Source organism: Narcine bancroftii, chromosome 2 (genome assembly GCF_036971445.1).
Source record: "Narcine bancroftii isolate sNarBan1 chromosome 2, sNarBan1.hap1, whole genome shotgun sequence".
In the NCBI taxonomy this organism is placed as follows: domain Eukaryota; kingdom Metazoa; phylum Chordata; class Chondrichthyes; order Torpediniformes; family Narcinidae; genus Narcine; species Narcine bancroftii.
In genome coordinates, this window is record NC_091470.1 from 338,344,350 (window position 1) to 338,368,498 (window position 24,149).

Genomic DNA, 24,149 nt, shown 5'->3' on the forward strand with positions numbered 1-24,149 from the left:
CATTGAAAGCATTTTAAATTCATTTCCATAGCCACATCATAATTCACAATAAAATTACAGGGGGAGGGCCATTTTGTCTCTGACAAATAATAATGTGCAACATACCCTAATCCTACCTTGCAGCACTTACACTGCATTCTGCACATCTTGGGTCTTCGAGTACAACTCCAAGTACTTTTTAACCGTAATGCAGAATTTTGCCTCCACCTCCCTTTCAAGCAGCAGGTTCTAAACCCCTACCACAAAAAAAATACTGCTTCCCCTTTAATTTTTTGGACAATTACATTAGTTTAAAAATATCCAGGAAGAGTGGAGAGCTGCTCCCCTGGTCCAATTGCTAGCAGACCCTTTAAGCAGCCTGCTAATGGATCTAACGGTGTTTGTAAGTAAAATCCTGCAACCACAAGGTCAGTGCCCAAGTCAGCGGTAGAGACCACAAAGGGTTTCAGACTTCACGGAACACTGGACCAGCGCAGGGTACCAGAAATGGGAAGAACTTGTTTAGAAGGAGAACCAGAGGAGATGACCCTTCAGGGAGGGCAACCATGACAGCAGACCAGCAAGTGGCTAATAGCTTAGGGACCCTCACAGGCTGCGCGTGATTTGAAGTCGGGGGACCCACATGGACTGCAAGCTGGTGGATACTGGCTCATGGAAGTAGATATCAGAGCCAAGATTCGAGAGGATGCTAAGGGTAAGAAGGACACCTGAAGAGCTTCAGGCACTGAAGACATCCTGATCGTGTCAGAGATTTAGAACTGGAGCTTGGGTTGATAATGAATCGGACAGGAGTTGATGCGGCTGCGGAGGCTGCAGGAGTGAATCTACGGATCCTCAGTGACTCTGGATACTCTTTTGCTTCTCTTCCTCTCTTACTGAAAGAGGCGGCGGCAACACTCATTGTCTCCCTTATGGCAGTCTGAAGGCTATTTTGTGTAATATTGCATGTTCTGTGCTATTAGATGACAATAAAGGGATTTTGAATCTTTAATCTATTCACCTCTGTTACGAGTCCAGAGGACCTCAAAACCCAGAGCAATAGAAATTCACCAAGACAAATGGTTACTTAAATAAAAGATATTTTTAATTTTCTTTAAACATAAAAATTGGATCAAACTTTAACTTATTACTATTAACTTAACTTAACCTAACTTAACCTTCTTCTAATTCTAAGTACATATGTATGCAATGTGTATACGTTCAGGAAAGTTCTTTGATTCACAGTCCAATCTCATTTCTTGCATCACCAAGTTCACCGTTATTAGGCAATTCTTATACTGTCACAGAATTTAACATTTATGAATTTTGATCAAGCTCTGGTTCTTAAAGGTAATTGGTAACCACTCAGGAATGTTCTTGTTGGGTTTCAGAGAGAAATTTATTGCTTGTTGGACACACACAAACTGATTTCTTCCTATCAGCCACTTCAGTGTCTTGCCGAAGAAACTTGGCCCATTATGGGTTTTCCAAATGATAACCTCTTCTTCCACGTCACCGCAGAGTTTCCCTTGTTTTAGGAGAAACACTCTAGCCAGCCATTTCCTCTTGTAAGGACTACAAGGGTTTTCACCAGGCTGAACTCAGAACTCACAACCTGTCTTCAAAATTGGGTTTTAACAAGCTTACCAGCTTGTCATGTTCTAGTCCCAGCTGCTCCTATTGAACTTAGTTCTCTCTCTAAGCCTGTTTGGTTTATTTTCTCTCTCTCTGCTTGTAAAAACTAAAACTTCTAGCAGGGCTAACCCAATCCTTGAAAGATCTTTATCAGCCCTTTGAGCCTGAACTGTTTCTTTGCACCAAAATAGTTTTATTGCCTTTGCAAAAGCACTTGGTTCCTCAATGTCTCACTTTCAGCAAAGCACTTGCTTTTTTTAAAAAAAAATATTTATTCATTCAAAAAACAAATAATATATGACATATACAGCAATTAAACATGAACATGAACAATTTTTTATATATATAGAAAAAAAGAAAAAAAAGAAAAAGAAAGAACCCCCCCTTCAGCCAACTCTCCTAAGGAGAGCCATAAAAAAAGAAAAAAAGAATATTAAAAAAAGTTAAGTATACATATTAAAATCTAATCAATATAAATTGAAATGTAAATATTCCAAGTATTACAGCCACTTATTAATAAAAAAATTATAATTATCATGCAAAACATACATAATTTTTTCCATTATTAAACAATATTTCATCTCATTATGCCATCTATTGATATCAATCATATTTGTATCTTTCTACGTACTAGCAATATTTTTTTCACTACGGATAAAGCTAAATATACAAAAGCAAGCTTTTTAAATGAGATCTCGTTTGTGAAGTGACCTGCACTGAACCCCCACAATCTATCTCTTTTAAAAGCATATTTAATATAAAATATAATATAACTCATCACAACCTCCCTAACAGAAAGTTTATTTTCTCATACACCTCAATTAATTCTCCCTTCAGCTTCCTTTCTTCCAAAAGAGACTGCCTATGTTATAACCAGGAGCAAAGAGCAAAATGCTGGAGCAACTCAGTTGTCCAGACAGTATATTGGCAGCAGAGGGTTGGTCAACCTTCCAGAACAATATCTTGCATCAGGATTAATAGAGGTGCAGAGTCTCAACCCAGCATATTGACCTTCTAAAGAAACTAACTGACCCACTGATATGGCAACAACTGTAAATCTCTTTTGCATCCTCTTCACTATGAACACAACCTTTCTGCAATATTTAAAGCAGTATTCAAGGTCTAAATTATATGTTTCATTGTGCTCTTATATATGCCCTACACATATATTGTTAGCGTCACAGAGCCATTGAATCATGCATCATGGAGCAGACCTTTTGGCCCAAGTTGTCCACACCCATCAAGTTGTTTATCTCAGATGGTTCCATCTGAGAAGGCAACTTCATTTGGCCCACATCCTTCCGACCCTTTTCTACCCATGCCCAAATGTCTGTTAAGTGTGGTAACTGTATACACCTCTACCCCTGGCAACTTGTTTTTCACACTCCATGCAAATGCTCCTCCTCAGGCCTATTTTAAATATTTCCTTATTAGAGAGGGAGGAAATAGTACGGTGATGCAGTTCCGGCTTTTCAAGTTTAAGTTTGTTTACTGTCATCTGATTATACATATGCAACCTGACGAAACAGTGTATCTCCGGACCATAGTGCACACACACAGACATAGTACACTTTTCACACAAATGACATGCATACATAACGATCAGAAATAATTACAAAATACTTTAAACATGCCCCTAAGTCATAAACTCTCCTATCCAGCCCTCATAGAGTAACTGAGATTTCCCCTCAGGTCCCTCTTAAATCTCTTCGCACTCACCTTGAGCTTATGCCTCTAGTTCTAGAATTATGCACCTTGAGAAAAAGACTGTGGGTATTTACTTTGTCCATACCCCTCATGAGTTTATAACCATTCTTTATGGCCATCCCTTAGCCTCCTTGCTTATGGGAATAAAAACCTCATTAAAATAACTCCAGACCCAACCTGGTGAATCTCCTGGTTGCACCCCTTCCAACATTGATATCCTTCCTATGGCTGGGTGACCAGACTGAACACAATACTTTAAATGTGATCTCACCAATATTTGTATTGAAGTATCATGACGTCCCAACTTTTGAACTCAGTATCCTGTTCAATGAAGACAAACATGCCAAATATCTTTTTCCCACATTGTCCATATAATTTACCACTATCATGGAACTGTGCATTCAAGTCTCTGTTCTACAACGTTCTCTGCGTCCTATCATTTATTCTCGCTATAACTCAAGTTTTTCAGTCCCGATAACATCCCTCGTGAACCTTTAATGAATATCCTTCCTATAGAAAGATGACAAGATCTGCACACAACATTTCAAATGTGGCTTCACCACTGTCTTGTGAAGCCATAGCATGAACAGCTATGGTCCTACTCCGGTCAAAGCTGGGTTCCCACGCCCTCCAGCCATACTTTTAGTTCCTGTACTCAATGTCTGAACCAAAAAAGCCAACCATGCCAAATGCTTTCTTCATCTCCCTGAATTTTCATTGAACCATGTGTACCTGTACCTCTTGGTCTCTCCTTTCTACAACACACTCCAGAGACCAACCATTTACAATGCCTTGGTTTGATTTACCAAAGAGTAACAGCTCACAGTTTTCCAATTTAAACTCCATCTGCCATTCCTTGGCCCTTGGCTTTGCAATCTTTGATGACCTTCTTCATTGTCCAGCAAACTACCATTTTTAATGCCTCAGCTGATAAACTCCATAACATCTTCCCATTTGTCGTATATTTTGTTGGCTTGTTGCATCTCCTCAAATGGATTACTTCACTTTTGTCAATTAATTTTGATTTTCCAATTTTCTTTCCAGCAGATCTTCTTGCAGACTAAAGCTTTTCCTCATTTCAACCACCCAATAGCATCATCAACAAACTTCTTCATGCGGGTATGGCCCAAAGGAGTCTAAAATCATTAATATATAAAAACAAAAGAACAAGAGACCAAGCATTGAATCTCATAGAATCCCACTTACCATGGCTTTCTTGCAACCAAAATGCCTGTCGATAATTAAGCTTTGTTTCCTGCCACTGAGCCAATTTTTGATTGAATTATCACTCTCTCTTATATCCCATATGCCTTTACGTGTTTCATTAACTTCTCATGTGAGACCTTACAGAGTCACATATGCTTTTACCACAGCCATTTCATTCTGGGCCATTTTTTTCCATTTTTACGAATGTGTGCTGTACAAACAGCATGGAAACAGAATGGGGGTATAACTCCAGTTCCGTTTTTTTACCGCCAAGGGACCTAGTAAAATTCCCGGAATGCCTGCAGTGTAAACTGCACTGCAGGCATTCCTGGACCAACTCAGCTAATTAATATGACCTTGGATTGACATTTGATGACACGTAATGTGTGCGACATTTCAGCGTGAGATTTGAACATATGAATCTAAAAGTCGGTCAGTTATCAGCATTGAACAGCCAACAGACAATTCGCAGCATCCAACGACCACAATGTCTGCCAACTGGAGTGATTCTGAGAGCCGTGGGCACCTCACTATCCATGTGGAAAATGAAATAAACCGCCACATAATGGGCACAGTGAAGGATGGAATGATATTAGATCAGATAGCATTAAAAATGTGAGGAGGGGTTTAATCATGACAAGTCATAAGTGATTAGCAACCTTAAATACCTGATTTAGAAGTAGCATCAGGGTATGGTTTACACCATCGGCCTACTGCAGGGGGAAACACCTGTACCTGCAGGAAGATACCGCTGGCCTACTGCAGGGGGAAACCTCTGTTCCTGCAGGAGTGTAAAGGGACAGAACAACACCAGGCCATCTGTCAATCAGTCGGCTTGAAGGGATCAAGCCTCACCCAGTCAGGTGTTAATCACCCTCCGGGATATAAGCCTGCGCCGGCCTCCCGAAGCTCACTCAGAGTTACTGCAGCTACAGCCAGCCTGGCTCTGTGGAAGTCTTTGTGGATTAAAGCCTGTTGTACAGTCTTTAACTTGTGTGTGTCTGATCCTGGCTAACAGCACACCACAATTTAATCCACAAAATTTTTTCCCATGGCTGCCATGGAAAAACTCCTGAGCTCAGGGAGCCTCAAAGTCGACCCACGCAACCCGGAAGCCCAGACACGCTTCGAGATCTGGCAACACGTGGTCGAGGTAATCATCAAGGCACATGAAGGCAGTATCCTGGACTCAGATCGGAAGAGGTTGGTCCTACTCCGGACAAAGCTGGGTCCCCACGCCTTCCAGGCAACCAAAGGCTGCTCCACCTACAAGAGCGCAATGGACACTCTCAAGAAGTTGTACAAGCACCCCATGAATGCGGTCTATACAAGGTACCTCCTCAACACCCGAGCCCAGCTACCCGGGGAGACGGTTGAGTCTTACTTGGGACACCTGTGAGAGCTGGCCGAACCATATCTGACTAAACCCCAGGTAGGTGCAGAAGAGGTTGAGAGGCTGATCCAGGATGCCTTCATCTGAGGGCTATGCTCGACGGCCATCCGGCAGAAGCTGCTGGAAAACAATATCTACGCCCTAACCAAGACAGTGGAAGTGGTCCAAACCCTGGAAGCGGCATCCCTGCACATCGAAACCTTCGATTCCAGGTTCCCCAGGCTCCTTCATGGCCTTCTCACACTGCAGTTGCAGCCCCAGACTGAGCTGGGAAGGAAAATGTCACTGCGGCAGGTGCCCGGTACCCCTGTAAGTACTGTGGGTCCTGGTGTGGGTCAGACTGACGATCGTGCCAAAACTGCCTGGCTAGGAACCAGTATTGTTCCCGATGCTGCAAGAAAGGTCACTTCACTAAAGAGTACCTCTCAATAACAGCCGGCAGCTCAGCGGCCCTCTATGACCTCCCTACCTCCCCTGCAGACCCCTCCAAGTGCATGTGCCTGGTGGCACCATTTTCCCCGCTACGACTTCTGCCTTCCCCGACCTCGATGGTGCAACATCCAGCTCCACCAGCGATTGTCGCAGCATGTGCCTCAACCCCTGCCTTCGCCAGCGCCGCTCGTCGAGAACCACAGCGAGGTCACTTCCGGCTCATGATGTGACATCATAATGTCGTAATGACATCACTTCCCCCAGTGCAACGAACATGGCTTGGGAAGGAGGCCAGCCACACTGCGGGCCCCATATGCCACCGCCATCTTGGGCTGACAAGGAGGGCCCCCAACAATGTTGAGAATGACATGGTCAACATGGGCGGTGACCAGGCCACCCTATCGATGGTCCCCATCCCTCCAGGTGCCATCGGCTGCTGCACACCGCACCCAATGACCAACATTGACGTGGTCAACATTGGTGATGACCAGGCCATCCTACTGACGCTCCCCACGCCTGCGGGTGCCATGAATCGCTGCGCACAACCAAAGAGCGACATCTCCGACTCTGAGATGGTCCTGGCCGCTACCACGCTGACCAGGGACATCCCTCACAATCTCGGGCACTCTATGATGTATGAGCAAGTCAGCGGGCAGGTAACGAAATGCCTGTTCAACAGTGGCAGCACCGAGAGTTTCATTCACCCAAGCATGGCCCATTCCCTGATATTAAAAGTCCACCCCACCACCTGCTCAATCACCCTTGCCACCAAGGATAAGACTATTGGTACCCTCGGGTGCTGCTCAGCTGATATAACTGTGGGAGGGGAGACTTACACGGGGTTCAGGCTCCTGGTCATACCCAAATTCTGAGCCCCAGTCCTCCTGGGCCTAGATTTCCAGTGCCACCTGCAGGGTGTCACCCTTGCCTTCGGTGGGCCCCAACCTCCACTCACGTTACACAGCACAACAACCTACCAGCCCTGGCCTCTCCATACTGCACATCACCCCACCAGTAATCTTCCCACATCTTGCGCTAGGCTGCAAGCCGATTGCCGCCAGAAGTAGGCACTATTGCACCACAGACAGAGGCTTCATCAAGGTGAGGTCCGGCGACTCCTGGCAGAAGGTGTTATAGAGCCCAATAACAGCCCTTGGAGAGTCCAAGTGCTGGTGGTCAAAGGAGGAAGTAAGCTGACGATGGTCGTGGATTACAGCCAGTTGGATGCCTCCAGTGACCAGGAGCCAGTCCTATGATGGTCACAAAGACCCCGGCGGCTGCCGGATCATCTCAACCTGTAAATATTGTATGTGTATAGTGGGTATGATTCCTTGTTACTGTGTCCTCCCCCCCCCCCCCCCCCACCCGGGACAATTTTAAAGAAATGGGTGAATGTGGTGGTACACCACCAGCCTACTGCAGGGGACAACACCTATACCTGCAGGAAGGTACAGCTGGCCTACTGGGGCAACCTCTGTACCTGCAGAAGTGTGAGGGGACAGGACAACACCTGGCCAGCTGCAAATCAGTCGACCTGAAGGGGTCAAGCCCCACCCGGTTGGCTATCAATCATCCTCCGGGATATAAGCCTGCGCCAGCCTCCCGACGTTCACTCAGAGTTACTGCAGCTACAGCCAGCCTGGCTCTGTGGAGGTCTTTGTGGATTAAAGCCTGTTGTACAGTCTTTATCTTGTGTGTATCTGATTCTGGCTAACAGCGCACCACACAAGTAATTGTCCACAATGTCCAGAGTGACAGGGGGCTATTGGACTGACCATACTTTTAACTTTGTTATGCCATCTGGGGCATAAGCCATTCAGTACGCCCAGCAGCACTAAGGGGCAACAATGATGATCCATCATCCCCTGATGTGGGTCCAGATGCATCTCCCTCCTCCAGCAGCAGTCCTGATGCCAAGTTCCCAAGTGAGCTGAGCAATACAGCACCTGTGCCTCAAGAGAAACCAGGTTAAAAACTTATTTCTTCTCATGATCAACAAATTTTGTCATGCATTTTGTAAAGAGTGGTCTTACTATTGTTGCTTTGCATTCCAGGATCCCAGCCACCTAAAGAAGAGTCCAAGCCCTACCAAGGCACAGGTGGTGATCCAGGAAATAAGGGAGATGTTGCACTCAATGGACGGTGAGATTGTTGAGAGGGAGCATATTTGACAGGAGGTGCAGAGGGCCTGTCAGGAGTGGATGAAGAAAGAGAGGTACAGGAGGAGGAGATGGCACCACATGAGGCTGATAGATGTACCTGTTCAGAGGAGATGGCAGGGTTTGGACAAATGTTCAAAGATATCCAGCAGTAAATGCAAAACCAGGCCTCGCTCATGAGGGACATGATGACTCAAACGTCATCCTCTGCTCAACAGCATCAACCTCCCGTGTCACTGTCACAAATTCCCATCCAACAGTACCACACACATCAACCTTATAGCCATTATTTTTAACAGATACCACAGCAGCATGACCTCAGTTGAAGTATATGAGTCTTTTCAATCATCCTCATCTTCCTCCCTCCTCCAGCTGCTCCAATAATGTGAATTTTGCAAATGGTCATTGATTAATGGTTTTATTGCACAGTTTTAAATAGTGAAATGCAGTTGAATTATGTTTTTATTTTTGTTTACATCTCAACTACTATTCTATGACAAGTGCACGAAATACACTACCAAAAACTGATATTTACTAGCTTACTTTCTTACAGAAGGGATATAATTGCCTCACGGATCGCCTGGTGACTGTGTGCTTGTACACCTTGATAAACAATCTAGTCAAGCTCCTCAGGGATATCAGGTAATTATCATTCCACTCAGACAAATGTTCCTTGTTGAGCTCACGTATTTTGTGTAGTACACAACATGCAACAACTATGTCTGATACAAAAGTGGTACAAATATCAAGATGCTTGGCCAGGCACCTTCCAGTGACCTTTGAGACATCTGAATGCGTTTTCCACCACAATTCTTGCCAAATTCAAATGGAAGTTGTAGCTGTGCTGCTGTTGATCGAGTTCATTGTGGTTTGTGAACCCCTTCATCAACCCCTTCCTCAGTGAGTAATCTGGGTCTTCAATTAGATGCCCAGGAATTTCCATTCCATTAACAGTTTTGGATTTCTGTCGGCAGAACAATGTATAAGTGGCTCATGCACCCTCTAAGAATGACACATAAATCATTGTACATTGGGGTACATTAACTTACTTCACCGGTAAAGAGGTACCCGCCTTGTTCATTGGCCTTTCTGTAGATGAACGAGTTGGTTAAAATTCAAGCATCATGAGAAAACCCAGGCCAACCAACATACACATTTATGAAGCTGGATCAACAAGAAGTCTATGTTTAAAAAGGCATTTGAAACACCTTATTTAATAAAGAGCAATAATTGTAACTCGGGGCATGATCCTTACCAGTAGTTGTGGTCTACAACCACCTGTAGAATCATGGTGTGCCAGCCTTTCCTATTATAGTAAGCTTGAGGGTCCTCATGAGGGGCTCTGATGGGAATATGTGTGCCATCAATGGCACCAGCACACATTGGATACCCCCGCTCTGCAAATGCATCCATTTTCTCCTGGAGTCATGCACCACTCGTCAGGTCAACCAAACCTTTGAATAGGCCTCTTTTCAATACTCCTGTTACTTGGCATACCAACACACAGACAGTGGTCACATTGACACCAAAAATACAATTTATATATTGATATTCACCTGGGGTAGCATGCGTGAGTCTCAGCCAAGGTTCCAGAGGTTGTCGCCATTTTGTTGTCTTGCACCTCAAATGTGGCTCAATGAGTCCCGATACAAAGTCAAAAATGTCCCAAGACATATGGAACTGAGCCCTCCACTCATCTTCATCAAAATTGTTGAGGACATTAAACCATGTGGTCTCTCTCTCCTCCATATTTTTCTATCTGACAGCAGTGTGAATTGACTCAGAAGTAGGAAACATCCCCATCTATGGCATCTAAGGTCTGCACAAATTTCTGCTTCAAACTGCTTCCTGTTTCTCTTCAAATTTCCTCCAATGTATTTCTGTTCGCATGAATACTTTGTTTGCATGGATTCTGCATCCATTTGCGCATCATGAAGTCATGCGTGATGTGCAGGAAATTAGCCTGGGCTTGAAGAGTGCTATAACAAATTCACTGCTAGCACCATAAGCATATCAAGATCTATCGCCATTTTGTTTCGATTTGAAGGATATGTTAAACATCACAGTCGATGTCGATGCGGTGGAGTTGCATGTACCCCCTCTTTTGATATCACAATGCCAGCATGCTATGTAAAAAGACACACTGTTCCTGTATAAAAAAACATAATAGAATCGGCAGAGAAACAGGCCCTTTGGCTCATTGGGCCATCAATTCCCCATTTACACTAATCCTACATTAATCCTATATTTCTGTTCTCCCCAAATTCTTATCACTCCCAGATTTTATGACACACGTACATAGATGGTCACCTAATAAGCAAAGCATAGGCAAAATGGCAGATGGAATTTAATGTGGACAAATGTGAACTATTGCACTTTGGGACGACAAGCTAGAGTAGGGCTTACACTGTAAAGAGTAGGGCACTGTGGAGTGTGGTAGAACAGAGGGATCTGGGAATACAAAAATACAATTCCTTGAAAGTGGTGTCACCAATGGATTGGGTTGTAAAGAAAGCTTTTGACACACTGGCCTTCATAAATATTGAGAGCAAGAATTGGGATGTTATGCTAAAGTTGTTTAAGACATTGGTGAGGCCATATTTGCAGTATTGTGTGCAGTTTTGATCACTTACCTACAGAAAACATATCATTAAGATTGAAAAAATGTCGAGAAAATGCACAAGCATGTTACCGGGTCTCCAGAAGCTGAATTATTAGGAAAGGTTAAATAGGTCAGAACTTTATTCCCTGGAGCTTTGGAGAATGAGGGGAGATTTGGAAAAAGTGTACAAAAAATGAGGGCTATAGATAGGGTAAATACAATCATGTTTTTTTACAGTGAGGTTGGGTGAGACAAGAACAAGGGACACAGGTAAATGGCGAAGGTGAAATTATTTAAAGGGAACATCAAGGGTCACCACTCAGAGGGTGCTGAGAATGAGAAATGAGTCAGCAAAAGTCGTAGATGTGGTTTCATTTCAAATACATTTGGATAGCTACAGATGTAGGAGGTGTGAAGGGCTATGGTCCTGGGGCAGGTCGATGGGACAAGGTGGAAAATTGTACAGGACAGACTAGATGAGCCAAAGGGTCTTTTCTGTGCTAAAATGTTCTATGGCACTAGAGGAATGCAGGCAAGTGTAGATGCGAGGAATTAATGCAAGAACTTAGAGCAGAGCAGTACAGGTCTGTCAACTCACAATATCTGCACTGAACCCGTTTCCCAGGGCAGGATTAGCAAACACCAGAGGACATAGGTGCAAAGTTAAGGGAGGGAAGTTCGGCATCATCAAGGGTAAGTTTTTTTTTACACAGAAAGTTATGGGTGTCTGAAATGCCTTGCTGGGGATGGTGGTGGAGGCTGAAACACTGGGGGCATTTAAGAGACTCTTAGATCGGCACATGGATGAAAGAAAAATAGAGTGTTATAGGTAGGGAGAGTTTAGTACATTTTTTTAGGAAGGAATATATGGATCAGCACAACATTGAGGGCCAAAGGGCCTGTACTGTGCTGTGTTATGTTTTATAAACATGATGTCAAAATTGAACTGTCTATTATACCTGCACATGATCCATATCTCTTCACTCTTGAGTCATATGTCTACTTACTTCACTTATATGCTATAATCACATGTCCTTCCACCACTACCCTTGACAGCCTATCCTAGGCATCTCCCATTGTCTGTGGGAAAAAAAACCTGTCTGCTTATCTTTTTTTAAAACCCCCTATCCATTGCCTCCACCCTCCACCTCACCTTAAATGTATGTCCTCCAGGAAAAATATTTATCTCACCATTTTATAAACTTCTATCAGCTCTTCCCTCAGGTTCTGATGTTCTGAAGAAAACATCCCAAGTTTGCCATTTTAATTCAAAGCCTCTTATCTGGCAACATCTTGGCACCTCCCTTCTTTACCTGTTCCAAGGTCCAAAGCTTCCTCAACCTTCCTGTAATGGGGTGACTGGAATTGCACACATGGCTACACTAAACCCACTTGTATTTTGGTAGCTAGTAATAAAATTATCTGCATCGGACCCACTGATAGTAGATACCAGACAACTAATTGTAACCAGTCAACAAATGCTTAATTATAACTAAACACCCCCAAAAAGTATCAACATTAAAATTCATGTTCCCCAAAATCCCTTTTCAATGCTATAGAAGCAGAAGTAGACTCATTTTACTTCCTGAAAATTATGTATATTTTGGTGAATTTCAAACTTTTGAATTGTAGAAAATACAGCAAGATAGTTGAGTAGAGAACAACAATGAACGTAAAACTAATGAACAATAATTAAATAAATAAACCATGTCCCCTGTTTCAATTGATGGTGGAAGTATTAAAGCTGATCAGAACATCAAGGAGAACTCCTACATCTATATTTCAATCGTGTCAGAAGATCTTTTATGTGGCAGACAAGACCTCAATTTAATGTCCCATCCAAAAGAGAGCACTTGCAACTGTGTCACTCGTATACACTCATTGCTGGACTGAAGTGCCAGCCCAGGGTTGTGTACTCAAGTCTAATGAATCCACACCTATCACTGAGCTATGATTAATATTACAATCTAATATGCCTGAAAAACCACCCTACAGTAATATAAGAAATAATAGTTGTCACTCCTTAGAATTTTATTGTTATAGCAAAAAATATTGGCAATATCAGGCAGGCAATATAATCATCCTGTTGTACAAAACAACTATCTTACCAAACCTACTTTCTGATTATTTCAGCTCTTGACTTCATCCATATTCCTCAAGGTATCTTTGCTGACCTTAAAGCAGTAAATAAATTGAGGTAATATATAGATATTTTTTTTTTCTAAATGATGTAGAAATGTTAAGCAAGGCAAAAATTTCATGCTGACATTACACTTTCTTAAGAATGTGTGTTGGTTATGATTAAATTGATACGATTTCTTGGTGTTGACTGCTCTTTACATACATTATACTGCTGATCAATGCACTTTACAGTAATGATGAAATTATTTAATACTTTCAAAAACATCTCAAATCCTGCAGCAAGAGAAAATAAGTGGGAGTAACTCTCAGGATGACTGCAACACAGTTTTAAAACGACAAGGTAGGCAAGTTAAGATATTTGGTATGAATGAGTCAGAAAGTTTCTTCAGTATTCTACTTGTAACAATATGATAGACATGTGTATTCACGACACAGAGAGATCATTTTCAGTTTTAAACTGGGCACTAATTTGGCAAAGATTATCTGCCTTCGGTTTCATAGTCGGGTAGATTCAAGATGGTAAAGTAAAAATTTGTGGATGCTGAAAATATGATGTAAAAACTGAAAATATTGGCAATATTCAGCATGCCGTGAGAAAAACTACATTGAATATTTTATGTCCATGATTTGCATGAGAACTGGAAAAGAGTAGAGACAAACAGGTCTTAATATCTGAAAAGGGAATGGGGATCTGGAAGAGAAGAAAACATTGAACAAAGGTAGGAGAAATTAAATGATATAAACAACAGTAATATATAGTAACAGGGATTGATAATTGAGAAAATAATAAAAGCTAGCTCTTAAAAGAGGTATAAGTTGGAATAGCAGAACTCCTGCCTGAAGTTTTTGAAGTGGGCCTTGAATATTGCAATGCGTGTTGTGGTAATCTCCTCCACGTTGGGATTGGGATCACCAAATATACATTCAGTTGCCACACTGTGAAATAACGTTTAGTTTTGGTTACCTTTTACTTTAATTCTTTTCCTACTCTCACATCACAGCACTTGATCTACACTTGTCTTACAAGACCCCGTTAAAGCTTCTGCAGTAAAACCTCATCATTCAATGAGGAACTTTACAACTCTACTTTTTCCATCTAGACTCAAGTACTGTTCCTTGCCACATTACAAATCCTTTCGCCTTTCATCGTCAATCTTTGACACCCAGCCACTCCTGCCTTCTATCCTTTCCTCTCCTTTCTTTTTTCAATACATCTCTAAATTCACTTTGCCTCTTGAATGCTCCGATGAATTGCAACATTCATTTCCACTGTCTCTGCATTCCTACCTGATTCGCTAAGTATTCCCTGGCTCAGCAATGATCTAATTTCTACTGGACTCACAATATCATCAAGTTTTTCACCTACTGTTTCCATTTTCCAGTTCATTGTCATGTGTATCAAAAGTGCATTAATAGAGGAGGCTCTAAATCACAGGCTGGTACTAATAGTTTGCTCCTTTTGAGACACTGAAGAGGAAAACCATTCCCCAAAGTAATAAGGTAAAACGTCACAAAGTTGCTTTAAATTCAGCTGGTTAATAAAAGTATGATCTATTGTGATCAATGCGTGTATACGAGTGACACAGTTGCAAGTGCTCTCTTTTGGATGGGACATTAAATTGAGGTCTTGTCTGCCACATAAAAGATCTTCTGACACGATTGAAATATAGATGTAGGAGTTCTCCCTGATGTTCTGATCAATACTTCACAATGCACCAACAATGTTTTCCGTCAGATCATTTAACCTTTAAAGGTTTCCAAGGTCTTACTTCAGTGAATCTGACCCAGTTAAGTACAATTTTCCATTGAAAACTACTTTTAGTCATCCATAATCCCATAAAAGTTCTACTGACTATATGTCAAAGTTACACTCACATTCTATTTTGCTTTTAGATAATGGATGGTCACTATTTCATATGATGTGGAACACACAAGGCCACAAGAGAGAAAAAATATTGAGGATGAAGAGCTGCAAATAAAAGAGGTGCATCTTCCCAAGGATGGATGGTAAGACAGGGGCAGTGATGGAGCCCTTCCTTAAGCAAAGTTGCAGGTGAGCTCTGTGGTGACTGACTGGCTGCTTAGAACTCCAGTCACAGTGACTGTCAACTCTAATCATTGGTGAACAAGATGCAAGATTCCAGACACTCACTTCATTTGTGTACATGACATCTGGAACTGCTATTTTGGATGAGGTAATAAAAACTGCAGGCTGAGTCAATCATATCAGTGCTTTTTGAAGATGAGGAGAATTCTCAAAAATAGCCAAGAAAAAAAATAGCTGCTTCAACTATATTTATTTCGAGAATGTGGTGAAACCACTTGTACATGTAAATACCTTTGATCTAGTATGTTGCCCCTGCTTACACTGGCCGGCTCGTGACTCCTCCCATTTATTCCCCACAACGACTGTCATGCTACAACCCTGCCCCCAGTTTGAGCCCGGGTCAGAGCGAGCCAGCAACACAAGGGATGCTGTCCATCTCTAGCTAATGAAAGCCTTCAGTTCCAGTACTTCAGTCTTTTGGTTAATTGATCTTGCATCAGAGAGATTCATCAGCTGTCCAACAGGAAGTCAGAATCAAATCCAGATCTGACCTCTGATGTTTCTAGAGCTTTTAAATCCATTATTTTATCCCATGTATTAACTTTTTAATATGATGAAAAAGTATATCTTAAATTGTAATTTTATTTGTAATTTAAATACTCAATATTTACATCTGCATTCTTTTAACTGTCTTACCTATCTCTGAGAGGTATCCTTAACAGGCTGGAAAGCATACCAAGAAAATGGATCCATTGTCACCTTTTTTACTCATATATAAAAGACCTTAAGCACATTTTTGTTGTGCTTATTTTCATTAGCTATCCCATCCAATCAGAAATCTGAACTTGGCACTTCCTGGTGCTTCTTACCCTGGTGCAGTTTCCATTTTCTATATAAATGCATTTAACAAAAGCACCAATGTCTACTTTGCTCAGACATATTGACAAAATGGCCTTTAATGGCATTTGTTTTTAACTCTTCGTGAAACAAAGTGAAAACGCAGCAGCAAGTCTACATCAGTACATGAACTAAGGTCTTCCCACCGAGATATTAATGCTTTGGCCACATCATTTTTCCTACACAACACTTTTGTCACAGGGATCACAGATGGCAGCATTGCTGTATTATGCACTGAAGTGTAAGATGCTAGGGTGGCATGGTTAGCGTAGCGGTTAGGACAACCCCTTTACAGCACCAGCGATCGGGAGCATGCCAGGGTTTGAGTCCCGCACTGTCTGTAAGGAATTTGTAGATTCTCCTATTTGTTTCATCTTGTGTTCATATGTGTGAATTCTTAGACAACACGTGGATGAAGGAAAAGGTTGTTTACTTTAAAGTTGTTGTAAGCAGCCACCATGAGGCTTGCCATGAGGTTTTGCAAACCTCCATTACAGATCTCTCATACAGCTGTCTCCCCTTCTGTGTGAGCCCCCTACTGGCAGCCGAGTGGAATCAAACAGGAACTATAATCCTTAACACCTTAGCTTCTTTCAGGTGGTCAGAATACCCGACTGTAAAACTGCCTATTCTACCCTAATGTGGCTGTCGGGTGGCCATCTGAAAGTGGAGCTTGATAGTAGCAAGGCAAACCTGATCACTATCATAACATCTCCCTTTCTTAAAAAAAAGTAGCTTACTTTAAACTATCATGTTTTCTTTGCATATCTCTGCAATTTTAACTTTAACACCAGAAACTTACATTTTCGTTATTATCAACATTGTTAACATTTTTTACACTTGTTTTGTGTGTTCACATTTACATACACTAAAACTTGGAATGAATAAGATAGCACTACTTCATTCTATAACAGGAGTCTTTAAATTTGCTCAATGAGTCTCTTAGGAGGATTCACATGTCTTGACAATCTCCTGATTGATTGATTATCTTTGAATCTGAGTTGTTGCTTCAGATGATGTCTTCTCAGCTGTGTCTTCAGATTCTTCAACAGTATCCGTCATTCCTTCTACTGTGGCTGGATCCATTTGAAGATCTCGATGATTTCTTAGTGGAATAGCAGCTTCATCTGTCTGAATGGTGTATGATCTTGGTTGGACTTCACTAAAGACAGTTCCCTTCTAAGCCCATAAGTTTGTTTTGTCTTTTCACCTTACTTAGTCACCAGTATAGAATTCCAGTAGGTTTTTTGTTCCTCTGACAAAGTAATAATTTTGCTTTTCTTTTTGTTGTTCTTTGAATTTCCTCATTTTCTCCTTCTCTTTTGTTTTTAGGAGGTTCTCCTGAATGGGTAGGTTTGATCTTAGCCTACATCCCATAAGGAATTGTGCTGGTGACATACCACACTCGAGTGGCATTGTGCAGTATACTAGCATGCTCTGGTAGAAGTCCGTTCCACTGTCTTTTGCCTTGATAATCAGTCTTTTCACTGTCTGTACTGATTTTTCCATTAGATCATTAGACTGTGGAAAATGTGGACTTGATATGGTGTGTACAAAGTCCAACTCTGGCAAAATGTTGGAACTTTGAATTGATAAACTGAGGCCCATTGTCTGTGAAGACCTTGACACACCATGTCTGGATAATATGGCTTTCATACCTGTTCAGTTTACACACCTCTGGATATAGGGAGTAATAGACTGTGACTACCAGATAATCCTTTCCTTGACATTTGAGTAGGTCAGCGCCTACCTTCTGGTAAGGTCTATATGGTGCTGGGTGTGGCTTTAGTGGTTCCGCAGAATTACTTAATTGATACCTCCAGCATGCTGTACAGTTTGACACTTCATTTGTTATATCATTGTTGATTCTTGGCCAGTACATCACCTCCCGTGCTCTTTTCAAAACTGAGATGTCCTACATGGATCCTTTTTAGTATCTCTTTTCTCAGACTCTTTGGGATAAGGATTTTACTTCCTTTGTAGATGATGTCTTCAATCTCTGATAGTTCCACCCTGCAGTTCCAGTATTCTGTAATGTCAGGGGAGTAGTCCTACTTCATGTTGGACCATCCATCCTAGATGATTTTTCTCAGTTGTGTCAGTGCTTCATCTTTGTTTGTCTCTGACTTTATGAGCTCCATTTTTGCACCTGATATGGACAGTGCACTTGCGATCATGTCCATGAAGGCATTCACGTCTTTATCCATTTTGGTGTCTGCAGGCTTACCCGGAGTTTACGCCACATTCAGTATAGTGTTGCATCATTTTTTGTATTCTAAGTGGACATTCATTTAATGACTTTTGGAACAAAGCAATCAAGGGCTTATGGTCAGTCTCTACACTGATTGCTTGTCCTGACACAAACTGATGAAATCTTTCACAGCTCCTTTTCAATTTGAGTGTATTATGTCTCCCCATCTATCACTGAGTGTGATGCATACATAATGGATGGCCAGTCATCATAGTTTTTCAGAAGAACTGCACCGAGCCCTCTCTGTGATGTGTCTGATGATATCTTGATGGGTCTCGCTGGGTCGTAAAAACCTCAGAACTGGTTCCTCTGTGAGCAGTTTCTTTAGTTCTCTCCATGACTTTTCATACTCATGATCCCACTCCCATTCAATGTTCTTTTCTGTTCGTCTTCTCAATGGAGCCGTCTTTTCTGAGAGGTTGGATATAAATTTACCCATATAGTTGAACCTCTTTACATCCTTTTTACATTGTGGTCTTGGCATGTTCCCAAAGGCAGACACCTTTCTGGAATCTGGTCTGATGCCCTCATTGCCAATAATATCCCCTACAAATGTTAGTTCTGTCACCCCGAGCTGGCTTTTCTCTCTATTCAGCTTCAGGTTTGCTTTCCTTGTTGCTTCCAGCACTTTCCTTAGTCTCTCATCATGCTCCACTCTTGTGGTTTCCCCATACTATGTTGTCTTCCATTGAGGTATCAACTCCGTCCAGGTGCTCATAGACCATATGGATAGTTTTGTGATACACTTCAGGAGCTGAGGCGATTCCAAATGGTCACCTAGGAATCTGTATCTGCCAAATGGACTATTTAACATGCAGTCTTGAACTTGCTTCATCCAATTTCAACTGCCAAAATCCCAATGACGCATCTAACTTGCTGAAAAACTTGGCATTTGCAAACTGTAACATGATTTCTTCAGGTGTCAGAAGCTTAAAGTGTTCTCTCTCTATTACTCTGTTTAGTTCTCTTGGATCCAGGCAAATTTTAAGACTTCCATTCTTTTTATCCAGAAGAACAAGTGAACTCACCCACTCCATTGGCTCATCTATCTTCTGAATCACGTTCAAACTTTCCATCCTGTCCAACTCTGCCTTTAGTTGATTTTGAAACACAAATGGAACTTTTCTGCATGGATGTATTATTGGTGGCACACATTTATCCACTTTGATCATGTGTTCTCCTGGAAGGCAGCCTAGACCTTGAAATAGGTCATTGTTCTCTTTCATAAGTTCATCATAGACTGTCTCTCCTTCGCTTTCCACAATGAGGACTCTTTTTACCAGGTTCATTTTCTCACAGGCTGTTAAACCTAGCATGGCCTGTACATCCTTTGGTACCACAGTGAATGCTAGCATGTGCTCTTTGTCTTTGTGTTTCTGATAGGTAGATGCCCAGAATTCTCCTTGCACTGGTATATGGGTACCTGAATATCCTGTCACCTTCACTTTTGTTCATCTTTGACCATACATCTTTGGTCTGGGTCTAATCTTCTTAAAATCAATCTCTGATATTACATTAATTTGTGCTCCAGTATCCAATTTAACTGAAATGTATATGTCATTCACTTTTAATCTCAACATCCAGTCTGTTTTCTTTCTTGTTTTCAGTCACAATGTCTACATGGAATTCCTCTTTCTCTCTTTCATCTACTGCATGAACTTTGCTTTGTTGCACTTGGTTCCTACAGCAATGGGCATAATGATTGCTTTTGTTGCACATGTAGCATGTTTTACCATATGCTGGACACTTTTTTGTTAGGTGTTGTTCACCGCATTGGTGACACGGCTTTCAATTGTCCCTTTCATCTTTGTCCACTGGCCACACCTCTCGTTCTACTCTGGCACTCTTTTTGTTAAACAGTTTATGTCCGTTCTTGCTCATTGCATCCACATTGCAGCTAGTTTCACTGAACAGCTCTTTTGCCTGTATTTTTACAGTTTCTGCAGCTCTACAGTGGCATTTTCAGGTCTAGATTTTGCTCTCTTAGCAGTCTTTCCCTTAGACTATTATCTGGAATACCACACACAAATCTACCTTTTATCAGCGAGTCAGTCAGTCCACCAAATTCACATGTTTTGCTTCTGTTTCTCAGTTCTGTCACATACTGATCAATACTTTCTTCTGTTTTCTGTACCTACGTGAAAAATCTGCACCTCTTAAACGTCACAGGATGTTTAGGGATGCAGTATACCTCAAACTGTTCCATTAGTTTTTCCAATTTAATTATGTTCCTTCAGCAGCAAATGTGAAGTTATTATACACTTCCAGGGCTTCATCACCCATGACATGTAAGAAAACTAATCCATTCACATTATCACTTTTCTCATCATCTCCGACTGCTGCTAAATATAATCCAAAATGTTGTTTGAATCTGTTCCAATTTTAAGCCACATTACCTGTCAACTGAAGTTTCATTGGTGGGTGTAATCCTTCCATTTTTCACTTCATTAGCTTCTCTTCACTGATCAGTTGCTAACTTTAGATTTTTTCTTTTAAATTAATTCCTTTTAATTTCTTTCATCCCACTTCTGACACCATGTTTCATCTTGTATTTGTATGTTTGAGTTCTTAGACAACACATGGATGAAGGAAAAGATTCTATATTTTAAAGTTGCTGAAATACCACTGCTAAGAGGTTTTGCAAACCTCAATTTCTGATCGCATACAGCAGTCACCCCTTCTGTGGGAGTCCCCTGCTGGCAGCCAAGTGTGATCAACCAGGAACTATAATCCTTAAAACCTTGCTAGTAGCAAATGCAAACATAATCACTATCATTACACTCTTGTCTGCCTGGGTTTTCTCCGGAGGCTATATGTTTCTCCCACTGTTTAAAACTTACCAGGGGTGTAGATTAATGGGGTGTAAATCGGGCAGCATGGACTCATGGGCTGAAATGGCCTGCAACTGTGCTGTATGTCTAAACTTAAACTTAATTTAAACATTTAAGTTTAAATTTAAAAAGTTCAATTTATGCTGCATGCAAAAAACAAACTGCTGGTGGAACTCACTGGGCTAAGCAACATGCATAGAGGGAAATGGACAGATGACTTTTCAAGTTATTACCCTGCTTCCTGTTTCTGGACTACTTGATGATCGCTTGCCTGGGGAAGCACAAAGCATAAGGACAGGGCCCTTTATTGATGTTCATCCCAAATAGTTGCGTAACATAGGATACTCCACCACTGCTCAGTATTTAACACCATATACCAGGAAAATTCAGGGATCTGCGATTCTGTCCATTCCTTTGCAATTGGATGCTCTAGTTCCTCATTGGCAGATCCCAATCAGTGCGAATTGACAACATCACCTCCTCCTCTCTTAACAACACATGTGCACCCAAGGCTGTGTGCTTAGTCCCCTGCTCTATTCTTTGCACACTCAGGACTGCATAGCCTAGTTTGGGTCCCACACAATCAGTAAATCCATTGCTAGCCAAAGCACAGGAAATAACAAGTCAGGATATCAGATGAACATCCAGAATCTAGTTGTGTTGTGTTAGAATAACAACTTGCTCTCAACATCAGCAAGATGGGGGGGGGGGGGGGGGGGGTGGGGGGTGGGGGGGGGGGAAGGAACCATGCACCTGTTTTCATTGACAGAACAGTAATGGAGAAGATTAGAATCTTCAAGTTTCTGGGCATCTACCTATCAGAGGACCTCTTCTTCAGCTAACACGTTGAGGCAAATGTGAATAAGAAAGACCAATGCTTCCAACTCTATTTGAATTGTTTACTGAATTAAATTCTTTATTGTTACATGTACTAAGATACAGTGCAGAATTTTGTTTTGCATGCTATTGAGAAATGTTTCCTTTAAAACAGGTAGTGTAAAAATAAAAAACAGTACAAGCAAACGAAAGAAAAAAGCTGCCGTTGAACCTGGAGGTGCTGGACTTCAGCTTTCTGCCAAGTGGTCGATGTCCTTGGCTATGCTTCAGGAAGATCATTAATTTGGGGAAACAGAAACTTGTTGGTCTTCCAAAAAAATGAGATGTTTATAAATGAATGGTACATTCTAAGCTGAATGAGTATGTGCTAAGCAGTGGACTGAAGCTTGGTAAAGTGAACACACAGACTCTGTGAAAAGGGAATGCATTTTAAGGTCCTGCTACCCCTGGACATGAGGGAGCTGAGTTCTGCATAATAGCCCCACAAACCTGAAAGTATTTTGTCCAAAGAGGCTAGATGAGTGTCACTGGTTGCTTCATACAGAGAATGTATTATCCTGATGGTGCTATAACTGTATATTCTATCAACATTGTTCATAGACACTATTTAACATAAAGAATGTCATACACTGGTTTGTATCTCTTGAGTATATTTTTCATGAATAAACAGACTCAATGATAAGCTGGAAAGGCCTTAGTTCACTGCACCAAAGTCTCAAGTTCAATGCTGACATTGAGTGCTGTCTGTGTGTAGTTTGCATGTTCTCCCCTGTGACCCTGTGGATTTCCTCCAGTTTCCTCTCACTTCCCTTAGATGTGTGGGTTAGTGAGGTGTGAAGTTCCTTCATGGTCATGAAGATAAATTCACAAAATGTGTTTAGTTTGCCCGTAAAGACATGCAAATTAATAGGTTAATTGGCCAATGTAAATGGTATCAAGTGTCTAGGTAAATAGGCGAATCTGGGGAGGACTGATGGAGAGGTGGGGGGAAAAAAAGAGAATAATGAAGGATTAATTTCAATGGATGCTTGATGTTTGGTTTTAACTCAGTCAGCCAAAGGGCTATAGCTTAAGGGTTTCAAAGTTTTTTTCTGAAATAATAAAATGATGCATCAGGTCAGACTACTGCACCTGCAAAACATATCCCCCACCCCTCCTTTTTGCCACTGCAATTAGGCTGATAAGGATTGTGTAGGTTATGGGTCTACCTTATTTCTTATAGGTTAGTATAGGAATCACATGACAGCTACATGCTTTGCATGCAGCCATCATTAGGAAATTCATGGGGGGAGGGGGGTAGGATTTTAATGAATGGTATTAATAGTTTCCACAAGATGTCTTGCTTTAAGTTAAGCTTCTCAAGTGCAAGCTGAAGAAAGCATTAATGTGTAAAATGTAATCTTCTGACACAGAAACTAATAAGAAAGTAATGATTGTTTTGGGGAATCTAAGATTTCCAGATCGTTAATTTTAATGGAGAAAAAAAATGTACAGTAGTCCTTTAAGTGAGCTTGACATGTGAATTGAGCTGTTGCAAAATTTCTTCTCCATTGAAGGCAGTTAAATTGATCTTGGGTCCCAACATATACACAGGCAGAGTTACACACCTCACAAACAATTTCCTGCTGTAGAATTTTCTAATTATAACAAATTATTGTAATTTTAAGCAGGTGAGAGACGATGTCAGGACAGTTCCATCAACTGTCTGATTTTGCGGACACAAGATTTACCCATAAATCTGAAAGTTCAGACTTATTGACAGAGAACATACATGCGCAGCCCTGAGATTCTTTTTCCTGTAGGCCAGGACCCACAATATTGTTCCAACCTATATAAACTTAACACACCCTACCTCTTAATGTTTGATTCACATTCCTGCCTAACAGTCTCTTAAATGCCCCTATTGTTTGAATCGCCACCACCACCCCACAATGCATTCCAGGGACCCACACTCTGTGTAAAAAATTTACTCCTGATGTCTTCCCTAAACTTTCCTCCCTTCACTTTGTACAGTTGTCTTCTGGTGTTTGT

General features: G+C 41.5%; 1 protein-coding gene across 5 annotated transcripts in view; it reads right to left on the minus strand.

Moving 5' to 3' along the window:
* Positions 1-24,149, minus strand: part of LOC138755721 (corticotropin-releasing factor receptor 2) — a 175,541-nt gene that overhangs the window by 78,495 nt on the left and 72,897 nt on the right. For 2 of the 5 annotated variants that reach the window (XM_069922177.1, XM_069922176.1), the window contains exon 1: positions 10,068-10,262. The exons of the other annotated variants lie outside the window; for them this stretch is intronic. In XM_069922177.1, coding sequence (XP_069778278.1) covers positions 10,068-10,260 — 193 coding nt within the window. In that variant the 5' untranslated portion in view covers positions 10,261-10,262. Of the gene's footprint in view, positions 1-10,067; positions 10,263-24,149 lie in introns of those variants that run through there. 5 annotated transcript variants of the gene reach the window in all.